At 46.3% G+C, this 20,472-nt stretch overlaps 1 protein-coding gene across 2 annotated transcripts in view; it reads right to left on the bottom strand.

The window, feature by feature from the left end:
* Nucleotides 1-20,472, bottom strand: part of NOX3 (NADPH oxidase 3) — a 530,542-nt gene that overhangs the window by 35,930 nt on the left and 474,140 nt on the right. For both annotated transcript variants that reach the window (XM_069607737.1, XM_069607738.1), the window contains exon 11: nt 9,730-9,854. In XM_069607737.1, the coding sequence (XP_069463838.1) occupies nt 9,730-9,854 (125 nt within the window). The remainder of the gene's footprint in view (nt 1-9,729; nt 9,855-20,472) is intronic.

The raw sequence follows: 20,472 nt of genomic DNA, 5'->3' as shown, positions 1-20,472 counted from the left end.
CTGTAAGAACCTACTTGAAGGATACATTTACAAATAAAATAAAATGTTTAGTTTCTGACTGTTACTGAAGAAAACCATGTGGCCTAGATATGTCAGCAAAAGAAAAAAGAGTGAGCCAGACAAGTGATGTCATCAGTGATGTCATCAATGACATTTTTGATGTCATCTTTGATATCGTGGGTGTTAGTCTTAGCAGTGCACGGTGGTGGTGCGAGTTATGGTTGCTTAGCTTACCATAACTGGCGAATTTCAAGGGTTTTTCGGTTTTACTTGGAACCATAATGTCCCTTTAACAAAGTTTTTTCACTGAATTTCATAGGTTTTTATTAGTGCAACGTCACCATAACATCCTTTTCAATAGATGAAGACCACTAGCATCTTAGGTCCCCAAAGTGGGAACCCCGGGTGGCAAAAAAAAATGTTTCTTCCCAGAAGAAAGGGTGTAGGAAGGAAAATCTTTTACCAAGATGGCCACCATGCAAAGGGAAGGCGGGGAGTATAAAGAGAACACAACAGGGCATGAGCGGGGGGTGGGGAGAACAGGGGAGACACATGGGCATGAGCGAGGGGTGGGGGGAACAGGGGAGACACGTGGGCATGAGCGGGGGTGGGGGAGCAGGGCACACATGGAGCATGAGCAGGGGGTGGGGGAACAGGTGAGACAAGGGGCCATGAGCGGGGAGTGGGGGGGAAAAGGAGGGAGACACAGGGCATGAGCAGGGGGTGGGGGGAACAAGAGAGAGACACGGGCCATGAGCGGGGGGTGGGGGGAAAAGGAGGGAGACACAGGGCATGAGCAGGGGGTGGGGGGAACAAGAGAGAGACACTGGCCATGAGCGGGGGGTGGGGGGAACAGTAGGGAGACACAGGGCATGAGCGGGGGGTGGAGGGGAACAGGGGAGACACGTGGGCATGGGCGCGGGTGGGTGTGACAGGGGAGACACGTGGGCATGAGCGGGGGGTGGGGGGGAACAGGGGAGACACGTGGGCATGAGCGGGGTTGGAGGGGAAAAGGAGGGAGACACGGGGCATAAGCAGGGGATGGGGGGACAGGGGAGACACGTGGGCATGAGCCGGGGGTGGGGGGAACAGGGCACACAGGGCATGAGCAGGGGGTGGGGGGAACAGGGGAGACAAGGGGCATCAGCGGGAGGTGGGGGGGAAAAGGAGGGAGACACAGGGCATGAGCAGGGGGTGGGGGGAACAAGAGAGAGACACGGGCCATGAGCGGGGGGTAGGGGGAACAGTAGGGAGACACAGGGCATGAGCGGGGGGTGGAGGGGAACAGGGGAGACACGTGGGCATGAGCGGGGGTGGGGGGGAACAGGGGAGACACGTGGGCATGAGTGGGGGTGGGGGGGAACAGGGGAGACACGTGGGCATGAGCGGGGGTTGGAGGGGAAAAGGAGGGAGACACGGGGCATGAGCGGGGAATGGGGAGACAAGTGGGCATGAGCAGGGGGTGGGGGGAACGGAGGTAGACACGGGGCATGAGTGGGGGGTGGGGGGAAAGGAAGGAAACACGGGCATGAGCGGGGGTGGGGGCAACAGGGGAGACACGCGGCATGAGCGGGGGGTCGGGGGGGAAAGGAGGGAGACACGGGGCATGAGCAGGGGGTGGGGTGGAACAGGGGAGACACGGGGCATGAGCGGGGGGTGGGGGAACAGGGAAAACACGGGGCATGAGCAGGGGTGGGGGGAACAGGAGGGAGACATGGGGCATGAGCAGGGGGTGGGGGGAACAAGGAACACACGGGGCATGATCGGGGGGTTGGGGGAATGGGAGGGAGGCACGGGGCATGAGCGGGGCGTGGGGGAATGGGAGGGAGACATGGGGCATGAGCAGGGGGTTGGGGGAACAAGGCACACACGGGGCATGAGCGGGGTGTGGGGGGTAATGGGAGGGAGACAAGGGCATGAGCGAGGGGTGGGGGGAACACAGCACACACGGGGCATGAGCAGGGGGTGGGGGGGAACAGGGCACACGTGGGGCATGAGCAGGGGGTGGGGGGAACAGGGCACACACGGGGCATGAGCGGCAGGTGGGGAGGACAGGGGGCGCAAGGGGAATGAGCGGGGGGTGGGGGTGAACAGGGCGCACACGGGTCATGAGCGGGGTGGGGGTTAACAGGGCACACACGGGCCTGAGCAGGGGGTGGGGGAACAGGGGAGACACAGGGCATGAGCGGGGGGTGGGGGTAACACGAGGGAGACACGGGACATGAGCGGGGGTGGGGGGTAACACAAGGGAGACACGAAGCATGAGCGGGGGGTAGGCGGGAACAGGGGAGACACGAGGCATGAGCGGCGGGTGGGGTAACAGGGGAGACAAGGGGCATGAGCGGGGGTGGGGGGAAAAGGAGGGAGACAGGGCATGAGCAGGGGGTTGGGGGGAACAAGAGAGAGACACGGGCCATGAGCGAGGAGTGGGGGGGAACAGGGGAGACACGTGGGCATGAGCGGGGGTGGGGGGAACGGAGGTAGACACGGGGCATGAGCAGGGGTGGGGGGGAAAAGGAAGAAACACGGGGCATGAGCGGGGGGTGGGGGCAACAGGGAAGACACGGGGCATGAGCGGGGGATGTGGGGGAAAAGGAGGGAGACACGGGCCATGAGCAGGGTGTGGGGGGGACAGAGGTAGACACGGGGCATGAGCGGGGGGTGGGGGGAAAAGGAAGGAAACACGGGGCATGAGCGGGGGTGTGAGGGCAACAGGGGAGACATGGGGCATGAGCGGAGGGTGGGGGGGAAAAGGAGGGAGACACGGGGCATGAGCAGGGGTGGGGGGAACAGGGCACACACGGGGCATGAGCGGGGGGTGAGGGGAACAGGGCACACACGGGGCATGAGCAGGGGGCGGGGGGTAACAGGGGAGACACTGGGCATGAGCCGGGGGTGGGGGGTAACACGAGGGAGACACGGGGCATGAGCGGGGGTGGGGGGTAACACAAGGGAGACACGGGGCATGAGCGAGGGGTGGGGGGAACAGGGGAGACACGTGGGCATGAGCGGGGGGTGGGGGGGAACGGAGGTAGAAACGGGGCATGAGCGGGAGGTGGGGGGGAAAAGGAAGGAAACACGGGCATGAGCGGGGGGTGGGGGCAACAGGGGAGTCACGGGGCATGAGCGGGGGTGGGGGGAAAAGGAGGGAGACACGGGGCATGAGCGGGGGGTGGGGGGAACAGGGCACACACGGGGCATGAGCGGGGGGTGGGGGGAACAGGGCACACATGGGGCATGAGCGGGGGATGGGGGGAACAGGGCACACATGTTAGGTATCCACCTACCACTAGACTCCAGTCACGCACACAAGGTCTCACAGGCTTTGCTAGTTCACATGATACTTCACAAACTATGAGTAAACACACACGCATCTCACCCAGACCTCAGGCAACGGCTAAGCAACTCGTTCTGCATAAGAACCTTCGCCGTTTTTCACCAAGTCATGATTTCCACTACATTTCCCAGAGGGTTCAGCCTACGGGACGTTACGGTCGTTCCTGGCGGTTGGCCTGGAAACTATGGCGCCCGTGATTGTTTCGTCATCACGTTCGCATCCAGGTCATGTGGTTCTGCAGTACTTAAAGCTCGATTGCCATGGGTCCCGCGCTTCTGATTACGCGGAAGTGTGCCTTGTTTCCTGTTTTTTGAACTTTCTGGATTTTCTGCTGCCTCGACCTCGGACTTCGTGTTTTGGACCAGTCTCCTGCCTACTCCTTGTCTGCTTTGTTTGCCTGGACATTATTGGAACTTTGGTATTTCGACCCTGGAACGTTTCCTTTGGATTTGTCTTGCTGCTCCCTTGTCTGCTACTTGTGCTGTTCGTTTCAATACAGTGTCTCTTGCTCTTTCCACAAACCACGGCGTACCGGACCTGTCGGACTCCACCTTCACTACGACCTTCCAGTTGAAGTGCTTGTATCCCAGTGCATCATCAGCCCGTATTCCGTTTCCCTCCAGTCGTACACCTTGGACTAGAGACTGCCTGCTTGGTGTGCTTCTGTTCGTCCTCGTTTTGTCGGGTTTCCCCATTTGGAACTAGAGACTCTACGAAGGCGTCCTCGTGTCGTCAGGCACAGTGGGCTGTTGCTACTTGGATACGGCACTTTACTTCTTGTTCTTCTTTGCTGACATTCCTTGGGTCCACGGTAAGGTACATAATTCACATTGCACATATTTCTCGAACCTTTAGAATTTCCACCACTTATTCTGTTGTCTTTTGTTTGCTCTGTCACAGAATTAAGGAGGATAGCTTTCTCTGCACTTCTTACCAGCTCCTGTCTTCCTCCCAGTTAGAGGTTGGTTCTGCAACTTATAGTATTCTACGAACATATTGCTTTGTGCTGTTACTTAATCAGGGTGTTTTTCATAGGGTCCTTGAGTTGCTGGCATCACCTTGTGATTATCCTCTGCGCGTCTTCTGGGATTCTCCTGGCGGTTTGTGGATTTCCATCTTTCAAAGAATGCCTCAGACTGTCTGTTATTAGGCGGCCAGTCAGTGGCATTGTTGGGAAGAAATCTTCGGCTACACTACGTGGTCAAGTAATTGCTGTGGATTTCTGACAACACACAGGGCATGAGCGGGGGGTGGGGGAAAACAGGGCACACACGGGGCATGAGCAAGGGGTGGGGGGGAATGGGAGGGAGACAAGGGCCATGAGTGGGGGGTGGGGGGGAACAGGGGAGACACTGGGCATGAGCGGGGGGTGGGGGGAATGGGAGAGAGACACGGGCCATGAGCGGGGGGTGGGGGGAATGGGAAAGAGACACGCGCCATGAGCAGGGGGTGGGGAGGGACGGGAGGAACACACAGAGCTTACTGTGCAACGCTCTGATGAACCGATGAACAAAGATGGTGGGCGTCACTCACAATACGACGGCACTGCACGCTTCACGGCAGCCAATAGCAAAGCACGTCAGATGTCCGCAGGCATCACGCAAGCGCTTGCCCAATCCCCGTCCTGTCCGCAGAGTGAACAGGGAAGTGTGTCCGCGAAGCGGACACAGATAGCACTAATTTTTTTCACTTACACTTTTGTCATTTTTAAAAAAACTACTGGATGGATTTACACCAAATAAAAAAAAAGCACGCTTTCGGGACCAATCCACTGCTCCCGCCGCAAATTTGGTGTAAATCCATCCAGCGGTTTGGGCTGTAGGCATGAGCAAAGTTTTTTTCCCATTATATCTATGGGAAAAAAAGTTTTGGGACCCCCCTATAACTTTGCCCCCCCTGGACCAAACCTCACCAAACTTTGCAAACATATTCAGAGTGGGCCATATACTTTTTTTGCAAAGTTTGGTGAGGATTCGTCCAGGGGGTGCGAAGTTATAAGCCGCCCAAAAAGTGCTCTTCCTATGGAAACAGCAGCTTAACCGTAACTACATGGCCACTACTGTGGCCATGTAATATATATATTATCACGATCCCGCTGCCCATCTGTACTTCTTCCCTTCAGGCTAGTGCTATGACGACCCTCTTGTCTCTGTATATCGTATATAGACTATCTTGCTTGCATTCTGAAACTATCCTCTATGGCCTGTATATATTCTATCCTTGCTTGTATCTGCCTATTGACCTTCTATGACTTGTATATATTTTGTTTTTGCTTGTAATATGTAACCATGTAACCCTAGCCTCGCATATTCTGTACTGCTGCGCTCGGGTGCCTTCGGGTCCAGTGCGCAGTATAAGTAAATAAAACAAACAAACAAACACACACAGCCAAAGGCGGCATGAGAAACACCATATTCTAGGGCTGAGTAACTATGGTCTCACTGCAAAAATCAGAGACTATTATAAAAGGAGGAGAGGAAGAATAAGGAGACATTCTGCAAACCGGAACATTGAACTGTACAACTGGGCAAGTAGCCTGGGAGGAACCAGAGAGACATTTGGGTCGGGGTAAGCCTGCCACCACTTCATAGGTTGAGAAGAAACCCCTTCCCAGGCCTTTCTTGCTTGAGTTTGTGCTGATCCTTTTGTTAGTGGTAGGGGCAGAACTCAAAGTAGATTAGGCTTTGGACAGCAGACTGTGCTATGTTTGTAAGACATCCTGATGATAACACACTCTGAAAAATAACCTTTTGTCTGTGTCTTGAGTCTGACTTACCACAATAAAAACAACTAATAGAAACACAAACCCAACCCATTAAAGAAAAACACAGAGAATGCAGACTTAAGAATAAAGGAGGCACTCTGTGTTTGAAGGCATGGGTGCACAGACAATATTCCAAGCAGTGATGTCAAAGTCACAAAAGATGTTTGAGAGAAGGTGGAGAGTGAGGTATTTTAAGTCACTGGGACCCATTAATGTGGGCCAGAGGGATAGAACCACTTAAAATACCTTTGATTACTTTCTTTTTGGCTCAGCATCATCCAGCCGAGCTTCTAGGCATGTTCAGTGGTCCGGGTTAGCATCAACATGTTTTCAGTTGGTGATTCCCAATGCAATACGGGTGCTGAGACAATCAAGTCGACTTGAGAGGCTGTAATTCTTTTAGAATCAGCAACTCAATGCTGAATTGACCCATTGAAAGTATATAACAGCCCAGCCCGATGCAGTGCAGTCCTGTACTGGTGATGGGCTTGAGTTGGGTGAAAAACCCAGCGGTGGTGGTGGGTGAAGATAGTGTCTCGAATCATTCAAGTTGGCTTGACGAGGTCCAGCGGCTTGATGCTGTTCTTCAAAAGCAATCAACTCGAAAAGGCTGGGACACCAGCAGGCAATGGGTCAAGTCAACACCTTGAAGACTCGAAAGCAAATCAAAAAGCAACAAGTGTTAAAGGCAGCTCTGGGGGTGCTTGCAGCTGCTTGCTCATAAAGGACCTCAAAGCGGTTGAGCCAGCTCCAAAAAGGATCAAAGATGGAAAACAGGAACCAGAGCTGTTGCTTGACTTTTGGATGCTTGGGGACCCAGTCTAGGCTCTCCAGGGACAGGGTAAGTCCTTTCTTCTTCACTTTCCACCCAGGAATCAGGCCCGTGAACCAATGGTCTCAGCTGAAGAAGATCTTTCCCAGCCAGCAAGTCAACCCCGAAATTCCCTTGGGATGGTCAGGGGAAAGAGCTTGCCTCTTCCTTCGTGCTCTCTGTCTTCACCTCTATGGCAGAAGGCTTTAGAACAGACTGTACTCCCAACCGAATTCCAAGTCCATACTTCCTCTTCAAGTGACTAAAAATGAATCATCACAGGAGAGGGTCCCCCCACCTACAAAGGCCCCAGTGAGTTGTTTTTCTTCTAGCCGTCTGTTTCGGGTCCAAACCCGACTGTTGTTTCAGAATGTTTGCTTGGTGATGTCAGACTTAGAGTGCTTTGTCTACAGGAATAGGGTAGGGTGACAGGACCTACTCAGAGTCCTATGAAAATCCACAATGGTGGAACCCCTCTATGATTGGAAATTTCTCTCCTGGGCTACTCTGCTCCACTCTCTTCCTCTGTCTGCTTACCTAAAAGGGTCTCTGGTAATTAGCACCCTGGTGTCACTTTTGACTTATATAATTGTGGAGTCCCGGAGATTATCGTGTCATAGCAGACATGGCTTATATTAAGCTGTATCGTCTGCCACCAGATCCTGTGGCCCCCAATTATATATTGCAATTTAGGCTCAGTAATGCCCACAGTTAAAGGAAGATCCTGATATGCTATACTTTTGTTTCCAACAGTTGCTGGCAGGAATGCACATGTCACAATGTGATTGCCATGTTGCTAAACCACAAGACAGCTGCTGAGAGGTGTCAGTAGACAACCCAACAAAGTCGCATGTGTGCACTATAATTTTGCAGCATGTAGAATTATGAAAGTGGAATCTGATTAAGAGAACGTACTTTCATAGACAGAGCTTCACTGCATCAGTGGACATTGAACACAAACCAGCCATAGCCACACACCCAATTAATACACTACCTCTCAACCCACATCATCCACACATGCCAAAAACAAAAAAACACACACCTAGATCCATTCACCACATACATTCACAATCAACCTGCCAGGCTCACACCTGTAAACACCACCCATTAACCCTACAGGCACAGAATCCATCTATGCCACTCACATCATCCACCTGAAACTGACCATGCTCATCATGCACACAGGGACGCACACACCATCAACAAACTGACCTACCCCACTTTATCCGCCCATGCGAACACAATCCATACATCCTCTAATAATTACATCAAATAGCCACCACAGATGCTCACCCATCCACTTAGTAAGGTAGTCACACAACTGGGCATGCAAACGCAGCCATTGATAAACAAATACACACGTCCAATCAGGGACGGTGTCAGGGCCTTTCAACCATTTCAATTGAAAGGGTCCTCGAGCCTTAAGGGGCCCTTCAGCAACTGCTCTAATGTTGCCAGTCAGCAATCTTCTAATACGGCAATAGATTCCTTTCTATATTATTTCAATTCTCTGGCTTAATATGTGCGCTTTGCAGCTCTTGCGTTACAAGCTTCATTTGCTGGAGTCCTTCAGGCCATCATTTGTCACTTGGAAGTGATGACCTGAAGGGCTCCAGCAAATGAAGCTTGTAAGGCAAACTCTGCAAAGCGCTCATTTTAAGCAAAGGAATACACCAGGGCGATAACATTCACCAATTATCAGTAGACGACCAGCCAGAGGGAGCCAAAAAACGAAATGCCCACTGAAAAGCTGCGCATTATTCTTTGTCAGCATTGGGCTGATGTGGAGGAACGTGTGTTAAAAGTCAAGGAGGTGATAATCAGTGGGCATTTAGTGTTTCAGCTGGTTGGCCGTCTTGTGATAGTTCGCGGCTATTAAGCCCACCACGCCCTCCCTGCTGTATTTGTCTTAATGTACAGACGCCAGGGGTGATCCAGAAAGTTTTCTTCTAAGCAAGGCCCCCCCTACCACCATGTTAAAATGGGCCCCAACACTGTTTAGCTGGGCGAACTTCCAAGTATTAAGAAAGTTAGAAAGACATATTGTTAATGTGCTCTGTTAATGTTGTCTTTACAGGTTTTCTGTCAGAATTCTGCCCCATCTTTTCGGTCATGGTTTCTTTTATTGCAGTTTTGTTGTATTTTTGCTATCCTGGTTTTTAACAATTTTTAAATTGTACTTCTGAACTGAATATTTATTTTTCCAGTTTACTTTATCCCCCTTTTAAAGAGAAACCGAAAACGTGTCGAATTGTTATCACAAAACAGAGCTCAGATAGTAAAGTTCTGAGGGAGCTGAAGTGGCAAAGGAAGATCACAGACATTCCCGAAATTCCTGCTTCAAAGACCCCGGAAACAAAGGGGTTCTTCTTCGGTGGCGTTTAATTCCCCGAGTTTAAAGTGAGCTGCCTTTGTCAGTAGACACTCGTGCACACGTCAAGTAAGAATGGAACGGCAGGGCCCGTGGGAGAAAATGCGCATCTCCGGGATATGATGAAAAAAACGTGCACAAAAACGCAGTTTATCTTTTTTTAATAACCGCCTTGAGGTACATGAATGCTGCCCTGTTCTTTGTGCTGAGGAGTAATTGCACTGTGTGAGCACAATCGTGGCTAATGTAATGCCAAGATATAGAGGGTTCCCAATGTTCGATTTTTCTAGACAAAAAGATATTTTAGTGATGTGTTTATGAGGCGCTAAATTGCACACGTTAGATGTTTTACCTCACAAACGCACTCGAGTTCTTGCTCTTTTGCCCTGTATCAGCGGTGATGTTCTGAGAGACTCAAAGTGCGTGGAGATGGCAGCGTGCCTTACCTCGGGTGATGGTCGGCTATCCGCCGGAACTCCGTGTGCCAGTTGGGTCTCCCGTAGAAGGTTTTCTGTCTCAGGCCAGTGATGACATCCGTATTGTCGTCGTAATGCAGAGCTATATGCGCAGCCTGGTGTGAAAAAATAAATATATATATATAGGTTATATTTCAAACAAAAATACTCCATGCCAATGCACGGCGATTTAAATATATGCAATTGTAATAAGGTGCACTTGAAATATAGCAACCGCTTCCTGTGCGTTGCAAGGGCTTGGAGCCTCAAGCGCGCTGCATCTCCCTCCCCAGGGGCAACTAGAATCCTGGGGAAACAGTGAAGGGCGAGCTGGCTGTCTGCATGACAGACGTCTTTTGGGAGATGCCAGACAACGCGTATAAAACATCCAACTGCCCGACAGCCATTTGCATTTTTGTTCAGCTTATTTCACCGATTTTTCTTCACATCGGGAAGAGCATCCCAAGAATCTGGCGTTTTCTTTGTTAAACAGTTTTTCAAGACAGTTGACCGAGTTCGGCAACTAAGGAGTAGTTCTTGTTTTATTATACAAAGGGACCCTGACACTACCCTACGGTAAAATGTAGTGTTTCACATTCGCCTCCTTGGTGCAGCCTTTATAGATCGCTGTATCTACGAAGCAGCCCCCCGAACCCCCACCCCCACCCTGCATCTCCCTTCATCCACTGTGCTTTTTATCCAAACTCAAAGAGGCTTATCTGCTTTAAACGTTATCTTCCTTGAAGAAAAAAGTAGTTTTCCTTCAGCAATCTACCCCGCCCCCTCCTATGCATGATTTCAAATTAGTTGCAGTCAAGCGTACTCTTCCTTCCTCTGGACTATCACTCGGAAGATCCAGAACCCCACCCCCCCCCCAGAGATCCTGCAGAGGAGAACGCATTTTCCCCTTGACCGCCCCTCCCAGCACCTGGAAAGTCATGGAAGAATCCAGAGGCATCCCACTAGCGCGCACATGGCAGTACAAACAGGAATGCGGGTTCACAGGTGCACCGTTTTCAGCAAAGCCTGGTCAGGAGATGAGGAAACTGCTGGAGAATTTAAGTTGAGAAGTATCTGGAAGAGAGAATTTGGCACAGATTGTTCTGCTCTTCTCTTTGATGGGGCACACCCAGTAGTGCCCTTTGTTAAAGGTTCCTGTAGTGGCTGCTCCTAACAAGAACAACATCTACACAACAACCAAACCCAGGACAGGCTCCTAAGAGATGCCATCACATAAATTATTTATTTGTTCATGGCATGAAGATCCTGAGAAGCCATCAGTGTGACCGGTGAGAAAAACCCAGAGTAGCTGGAAGGGCATGTTCTTATTAACAAGTATGGCAGCTACCCAGCCCCGGTACCACGCTGTGCCTAGAAGAGTGAAGGAAGGCGCAATTCGACGGCATGCCCAATTACCATCTGGCAGACAATCCTTTATGGTTACATATGGCACCATCTTAAAACAAAGACAAAGGGCCTGGTTCACAGAAGCGTTTTATAATGGTGCAATCCCATAGGAAGACGTTATGTGAATCAGGCCCTTTTCGAATCTTAATGTTTTGAAAAAAAGTTCATCCACCAACTGCAAACCAATCTGTCCCGTCCTCATTCTCCATGGACCTTTCTGGGGCTTTCTGAGACCTTTACTGAATTTGTCTGCTAAAACTATGTTTCTATGCAAACTTTGGTGCAAAACATTTGATCAGGCGTTGCTGACTGCCTTCTTTCCCATTACCAAAACACACGTTGGCCTCATCACGGTGCAATTACCATGCAGTAATATCACTGGTAGTAATTGCGCCGAAAATGGGAATTTTTCTGGCGTGTTTACCCCGAGCTCTGAGCTGACTCGAGATTGGGCAGAGTGGTAAATGTGGCAGTAACACCATTATCACCGCATTTAAGGGCTACTGCCCAGCTTGTGATGTGGCCCAAGATCGCAGAGCATATTGGCTACCAAAGATCTTCATTAAATCCCTACACCTCCATGACCCAGTAGCTTTTCTTTCCTCTCCTCTTACAATATAATGCCTGACCATGGTCACAATGCTGTACTGTTAATGATCTGCCCGTCTCCTACTGCTTACTAAATTGAATTCCTCCCCATAGAACATAAAATATCATTAAACACACCTTATCAAAGATCCCAAGAATACAATGTAATGAGTGTCTTTATTTCACAGTCATGTTTTACCTTCCTCAGTCTTTATTTCACAGTCATGTTTTCCCTTCCTCACGAAGGAGCACAAGAACTAAGGGTCTAAGTGTTTTTGGTGTTTGCCCAGGATCAAAGGGATTCACTGCGATGAATATCTATTTCTTTAAGTGCAAATTGTTTCCCTATCCTCCTCATGAATACAAGAGTTCTGAAGACATGTGTTCTGTAATGAATTATATCAATAGAATATACATACATACATTTCTAATGATGAATTTGTTTACAGAGACATATCCGTGTTCTAATACACCCTACCACAACAATCCCATCCACAGCTTGGGGCAATAAGCAGGCTGTTTTGAATCTGAATATTTCATTTTATTTCAAATAATAAATCAAGAAATTAAATACAGGCAGCTTCTACATAACCCGCCTCCTGTTGTCTCACAAATGCTTTCATTCCAATTCACATATATACATATATATTCAGTGATTAAAAACCTTAGTTAAACAGACGCTAAGGTGATAATATAATGGAATTATCCCTTGAAATTGAGCCGAAAATTCAGGCAAAACCGCCTTAACTACTTGCCTCCTGTTGCATAGAATATGACCACAATGATGGCATCAGAGATGACATCACTGGTGACAAACATAACATCATATAGGACTTTACTGATAAAGGCACAGATTCAATAATTACATTTTCAACTTTTAGGACTATTTCTTTTTACATAAAATATATATACATATTTTCAAAGTACATTTCATTCTGCTCTAATTTCTTTACAGTTAGTGTATGATCCACAATTTGAAGTACATACAAAAAACGAGTACAACAGAAAATAGTATAGTATGTAAATATTCACTTGCTTTGGTATGTTATCTGTTAGAGTGGAATACAAATTCATAATTAATTTATAAAAGTAACAACTGAAAGTAATATAAATCCAATTACATGTCTAAAAGTACATCTTCAATTTCTAAGCTTTGTTACTTTTGAATATATGTAGTTGTGTAGAATACCCATGCTTAGAATTCTTATATCACAATAAATAAGTGCATGTACTTTGTTTTACATGTGTTTTTTAACACTTTTCATTTCGAAAAACAATACGTTTATATAGCAATTTTATAATAAGATCAATGGAAAATATACATCTGTACATTTAGCATATTCCTAACAATTAGGAGTCAACATGTTTCTATGTCAATGTATTCCTATTATCATTTTTTTATTACTGTATATACATATTACATTATCTTACAAATATCTAAAGATCATTTGCCACACTCAGGTACATTCTATGGAATGCACTATTTTAATTGCTTGCTATTAAACGAAATTAAAGATATTTCTAACATATTGCATATTTGTAATTTAAATGTCATCCTTTAATAAATACAAGTCAATGTTCCACAAGTACTTATATCATACATGTTTTAGCTGTCTATTATTCTATGTCATGTTCTTATTGTTAGTGATATCATGTCTGATGTCATCAGTGATGCCTTATATGATGTAGTGAAGTCACTAGTGATGTCATCAGTTAATCTCTGATGTCATCATTGTGGTCATAAGATGCGCAACAGGGGTCGAGTAGTTAAGGTGGCTTTGCCTCAATTGCCTGCTGAATTTCAAGGGTTTTCTGTGTTATACCTTTACCTTAATGTCTATTTAAGTAGGATTTCTTCACAGAATGTGAAAGGTGTTGTTGCAATGTATTGCTCATCTTAATTGTTTTCAAACAAAACATTTTTTCAGTGAATTTCAAAAGTTTTGTTGCAATGTATTTTTCACAATAAATCTGATCACATTAACTCTCTCTTAACTAAAGCTGTTACACTGAATTTCAAGGGCTTTATTACACTTTAGTTGTTTTGGGGTCCACTAGTCATGGCCGCCAGCTATGGTCAGTGGCCACTGTACATGTTGCACCAATAGGTTTCTTTGGGGCCAAAACACCATAGCCTTTCGGCCTTGGCAACTATCCAAGTTGCATCAATATGTTTCTTTAGGGCCCACTAGCCATGGCCTTCGGTCATGTCAAGTGAGCAAGTCTTATGGCCGTGGCCACATTACATCTTGCACCAATACGTTTCTTTGGGCCCAACTAGCCATGGCCTTCGGCTGTGGCCACTGTATATATTGCACCAATAGGTTTCTTCAGACCCACTAGCTATGGCCCTGTCCACTGTCCATGGTGCAACAATAGCTTTTTTTGGGGCCCATTATCCATGGCCTTCAACTTTGACCATTTGTGCAGTAGCACCTGGAGCGTTCCAAGTGCCAGATGTGATTACTAATAAATGATCTCAAACCCAAATAACCAGAGAGACTCAAGGAATATGGCAGCATACTACTTTATTATCAGCTCAATAAAGTAGGGAAACCTGGTGAACAGATTGCAGCTCACTCACTCTCAAATACATTTCTGTTAAACAAAAGCTTTATACCTCAATGTACGTCAGCTATGATGTCATCCTATGTGGCAAATATTAAAAACCTATCGAAAGAAGAGATTGGCTAAGGGAACATATATACCTATACTTTGTTGAGTTGTTAATAACACAATTGGCTGCCCCTTATCTGGTAGGCATGCCTTGAGCTATCTCTAACTATGTACAATACAGGTGAATAGAATAACAAACGGATTGGCTTCCGCAACAATGCATGGTCCATCGCTACATAGGCCCTCGTGATTGGTTGGCATTCTCTTCCAACCTTGGACATTTAGCTCTTCAGCAGCACGTAAACAAAACAAAATCTAGGTGCGGGGAAAAACGTCGGACCACTTCCCACTTGGCCAATTAACCTATCATCTCTCATCAGTTAGGCCCTAAGCCAATGCTTTTTCTTGTAGTTGACCTTGCTGACTGTTCTCTTCCTCAGGACTTTTAGGGGAGTGAAGGTACATTGCTATCTTCATCTGGGGCTTTAGGAATAAGCCTTATTTTCCAGTCTTGCACCACATGTGAGGAGACCAAGATTTTGTCCATTTTGACCTTTTATTTAGTGCTATTTGATTTAATTATATTGGGTGCTATTACTCCTCTTGGCTTCTGGAGAGATGGTTGCTCCGTCTTGCATATGCTTTCTTTGTCTTTGTTTGTTCAATACTTAGCACTTGCAATTGTTAATTCCTTTACCTAATCTAAGAGAAATATGTCGTGCATATGTATCTTATCCTCTTCGACTCCTCTTGTGCCTTGCAATTATTTCTTGATGTGGCATCCTTGCTGGGGACCAAGTTCATAGCTAGAACGTTTTTGCATATTCAAGGTTATTTTTTTCATATTCAAGGTTATTTTCCTAGCCAAGCTTAATTTTTGCATATTAGTTTTTTTTAGTGCGTTACACGTATAATGACCACACATATTTTTGAAATATTCAGGGTTATTTGTAGTATATTGCTAATATTACCACTGTTATGGGAAAAAATATAAAATAAAAAGAGAGTTAAAAAAATTAGGTGATTATTTAAAAAAGTGGAATTTTACAACTACAGTGAAGTGTGGGGTAACCTATTGGAGCAACATGTCAAGGAGTGTAATATGGCCCTTGACAGAGAGCATGAAGTGCATGCTCACGCTGTGGGTCCAGAAGAATCATATTGGGGGAACATGTACAGTGGACACGGCCGAAGGCCATGGCTAGTAGCCCGGTAGTGTTTTAAAATATACAGTGGACATAGCCGAAGGATGAAGGCCCTGGCTGGTGGGCCCGAAAGACATATACTGGCCATGGCCAAAGGCACTGGATAGTGGGCCTGAAATAGAAGGCTGCAAGCATCTTATTGGGGAACAGCCGTGCCCACTGGCCATGGCGGTAGTGTGTTAAAATATACAGTTGCCAGTGCCATAGGCTATGCTCACTGTCCAGGGCCTAATGCCCTGGCTAGTGCACCCGAAGACATGCATAGTGGCCAAGGCCCTAAGTGTTTTAAAATATAAAGTGAACACGGCCGAAGTCACTGGCTAGTTTGCTTGAAAGACATGTATAGTGTCCACGACCGAAGGCTGTGGCCAACAGTGGTTCCAAAAGAAACATAATGGGGGAAAATATACAGTAGACACGGCTGAGGTCCAAGGCTAGTGGCCTGATAGTGTTTTAAAATATGAAGTGGGCACAGCCGACTGCGCTGTCTAGTGGGCTTGAAAGATAAGGCTGTGGCCACCTTATTGAGGAACGCTTAGTCCACTGGCCATGGGAGAAGGCCATGGCTAGTGGCCTGGTAGTGTTCTAAAATATACAGTGTGCATGACTAAAGACTGTTGCTCACTGGCCAAGGCCGAAGGCTGTGGCTAGTGGGCCCGAGAGATATGAACAGTGGCCATGGCCAAAGACCATGGCCCCCTAGTGGGTTCAAAAGAAATATATTGGGGGAACATGTACAAAGGCCGTAGCAACTGACTATTGCCGAAGGCCCTGGCTAGTGGCCCAGTAGTATTTTAAAATATACATTGGGCACGGCGAAAGGCTGTGCTCACTTGCGAAGGCCAAAGGTCAAGTTAAGGTGGCCATGACTGTCCACATCAACTTAATTTTTTTTAGTATACTATGGGTTTTTTTGAGTAGGCCTCCAACCCGCCTCGCACCCAACCTCCACAAACACCCAGTGTCAAAATGGATTAGGAACCAGGCTGGTGTGTATCAATAAGATATTTATTAATTTATTATTTATGTCAAAATAAAATCAACCAATTACAATAGCCACTAATGTTGTGGCAACACAAAATGCAATAATCTCTACAAAACAACCAGGTTAAGATATACTGTCACAGTTACTTCCTTTTATAATGGCAGAACAGAAAAAGAACAATTCAACACAGTGATAGCACTTGTGTTAAGCACTCCCCCTGCAACACTCAACCACCCCCCCCCCCCCACCACTCCAAACATCATTTGGACTTGATTCCTTTGTATGGAAGGCAGTGGCAGGGAGTAAGAATACAGGGGGAAAATCGGGTTTTGTGTGGTGCCCACAGAAACAATAGAGGGAGCCAGCCAAGTAGGGGAAATCCGTTTTTGGAGCAACAATGGAAGAATTGTATTTTTAAAATTATTTCTCACAACTGCTAGGGGAAAGAGATATAAAACAGGGAATTTTCTTTCTTATGTTTGGAAAGACAGGCAGAGCTTTTAGGGAAGACTAGTCAGCACATAAGGAAAAAATCTATGTTTAGAATATACAACACCTGGGCAATGGAAATGGAATGCAAATGAAAAATTGTTTTGACCACACAATAGGGAAAGAGGAACAAAGCAGAAAATCTGTTTTTGTGATTTTAAGCTTAATTTCAATGGAAAAGAAAATGCAAATTGGATTTGTTTTTTTACTGAGGCTTCAAATGACTGGTAGGCTCTGGGAAAGGGGTTATCTCACAAAAGGAAAATCGGTTTTGTGTTAGACTAGCAAATGCAAAGAGAAATGACAGTAGCAAATGGAAATTCGTTTATCAGTGCACAATTTGAACACAGGGACAAATTTGTTTCCCAGATCACAATGGGATTAATTCTTTTGGGCAACACTTTATAACTATAACAATTAATAAAAACACTGGGAAAGCGATTGCTGGTTTCGAATCCCACCAATCCCGATCCCGTGAAATTCAATGGGGGAATTAATTGATTGACTTACAAAAATACTAAGGATTTACACAGAGAAATGAGGATTTTTTCAATGGGGATATACTAACATACACAGGCAAATAAGAGATTATTCTATGGGATATGAGTGAAATACACGGGCAAACAAAGTTTTCTTCAATGGGCAGATGACTAAAATGCACTGGCAATTGGGGTTTTCAATGGGGAATTTTCAACGGGGAAATGCTCAATGGGGACATTTTCAATGGGGCAATATTGGATGCAATGCTACAAGAATGAAGAGCTTATGCAATTTAGGGCTGCAGTTATTGTTACTTACATAGCAAGCCTTTGTTTAAGGTTCAGGAAAGCCAGCTGCATCTCAGGACACTCTAGAAAGATAGGGCAGGGGTCTGGTCACACCACCCTCAAAGATGGTAAGTTTCAGCAGCCTTCTCTCCGCCCTCCTGTCGTTCTCCTTTTTCTGTCTCCCTGGGTTTTGTGTGTTCCTCAGTCCTAGTGCAGTCCCCCTTATAAAGCAGAAATGACATCACCAATTTTACAATCTAGGGGAAGTACCCTGCAATATTTCCTGCCACTCGGATTGGACAGTTACCCTCTCTCTCCGCCCCAGTCAGGATTGGTTTAGGGTTTTGGAGCAACATCTGTCTTTTTCCCATTTGTCATCATCCTTAGTTCTCCTTTCAACTTTTTGGCAAAAAAGAGTTATGTATCACAACTTCATAATTGTACTAGCAACTGCCATACTAAACATATTTTCTATTTTAGCTGATCATTGGGAATTAGATAAGCCGATCCTCAAATCCGTACGATGTAGCATGGCCATGTGTCACATTTTTGTCATTTTCATAAAATGTACAACAGTTATGAATAGGTAAGTTATCAAGCATATCCCTAATTTCATTTTCCAACTTTTCACACTCTCACATTTGTAACATGTTTAGATCAGCCAGAAAACTAGTCTTACTTGCCATTGCAGTTCCCAGAGTCACAGGTAGATGCATTTTACATCCCCAAAACCGCCTGGAAATTACATAAAACATGGTATAAAAATGAAATCAATCCACAGTATGGTTGCTGCGTAAAATGCCTAAAATGAAAATAATCTTTTATAATTGTGAGTGTTCCTATTCCGCAAATGGCAGGACGGCTTCCTCCAGCACCGCCATTTGTCCCCCTGGGCCAGCCTATGACAAGAGGTTTTATGAGTCTCTTTGAAGTTAGTGTGTGCTCATTAAAGTGGGTGCAAGAAGGATTCACACCTTTTAGTCATGCTTCAGTCAAGGATGGCTTTCGTTTGAAGTCCCTTGTTTCCTAGTCAGCAGGTCTGGAGGATACTGAATTGTGATGCCTTTAGCAGCACCAACTTTTATTGCCGGGTTATTAGATGTTCGATGTGACATCCAGGCCGAAATTGGACTTTTCCCGTGAAGTTTTGGCCTTTCCTAAAGACTAGGGACCTGATTCATGGAAGTGTTTTATAATGGTGCAATCCCATAGGAAAATGTTCTGTAAATCAGGACCTAGGTGTCTCTTCAAATGTCACTGGAGTTTTGTGGGTGAAACATAATATACATTGCTTTGGTCAAACCACACATCATGTTTTGCTTTCCTGACAGTTTTCTGTGAGCAGTGATGGCTCTTTAACTTTACAAGGAAAACAAAAGCAAAAACCAGACCGTTTTTGTTGCAGTGTTTAAATGCCTGCTATTCATGTGGAAGGGACTTCTGTTTGGGGTCTTTAAATGCACCCCACACGCTCTCCCCTGTTCTTCCATGACTCTTTGTTGAGGAAGAGCAGGGCAGAGTGGGGTTTCCTTAGGCGTAATTTTCCTTCATCAGTGAGTGTGCACTCGAGTGTCCCCTTCCGTCTCTGAGTAGGGGGTATGGCATGGCACCCACTTTTCTTCCTTCTTTTGGGAGTGTTCACTCCAGCCTCCCCTTACATCTTTGGGTTGGAGGTTGTGGCACGGCACCTGCTTTCTTCCTTCTCTTCCAGGTCCCTGGGGTTCTCATCGGGCTCCGCTCTCAACTCCAGGCTGGAATTTAAGGAGGTTAATTCTCTAATAGAAGATTTTTAAAAAAGTTTCAGTACTTTTTACACACATTTTTCCCAGAAGATTCACAAAGAATTTACGACAACAACCTACAGTTACACATGACCTTCCTGTTTCATAAACTATTTTTTCCTTTGTACAATAACACCAAGTAAATTACTTCCTGTTATATACGTATATGTGTAGATATATTTCCATCTGATTTTTCATCCTTCCTTTTTATTCTTCAGATGGTTCCTCTGCTCAACTTTCATTTGGCTCATCAGTCAGTCGCAAAGCGTGTCTGGGATGACAGCTTTTCAACTGATTGATGTGGACCAATTATTCTTCTGTCATTTCAACTTTTGGGATGCAGATCTAATAGGCGACAGGTGAGATTTTATCTATAATTTTAAAGGCACAGTGCCAGGTGGAAAAGAACTTCTACTCTTTGGTCTGGTTCCTTTGAAAAATGTACAAGTAGACCCTGTCTCCTACTTGATACTCTTTCTTAGTGGTCTTTAAATCGTAGTGGGTTTTCATCCACTCTGCCCACTTTTCCAGATTTCGCTCAGCGTACGCAAAAGCATGCTGAAGGTGTTTTTGCAAATTCTCAATGTATTCATGTATGATGAACACATTGGTCAGGGTCTGCTCTTGAGTTCTGTAGAGCAGATGCTGAGGTAGCACAATTTTTCGTCCAGTCATTAGCTCGAATGGAGACATTTTTCTTGCAGAAGATGGTGTAGACTTGATGGCCATCAGGACAAGCGGTAATCTCAACTAGGCCCACAGTCCACCACAAACGTCTTTAAGATGCTCACAATTGTTTTATTGTACCTCTCAACTCCCCCACTAGAGGGTGGCGGTAGGCAATGTCGAGTTTTCTCTTTACCCTTAGTATCTCCCACATCTTTGTCATCGCCTCG

This window comes from Ambystoma mexicanum, chromosome 4q (assembly GCF_040938575.1).
Source record: "Ambystoma mexicanum isolate Mex_15411 chromosome 4q, UKY_AmexF1_1, whole genome shotgun sequence".
Classification (NCBI taxonomy): Eukaryota; Metazoa; Chordata; class Amphibia; order Caudata; family Ambystomatidae; genus Ambystoma; species Ambystoma mexicanum.
The sequence above is the reverse complement of the archived record's forward strand: the minus strand, read 5'-3'. Positions and strand labels throughout refer to the sequence as shown.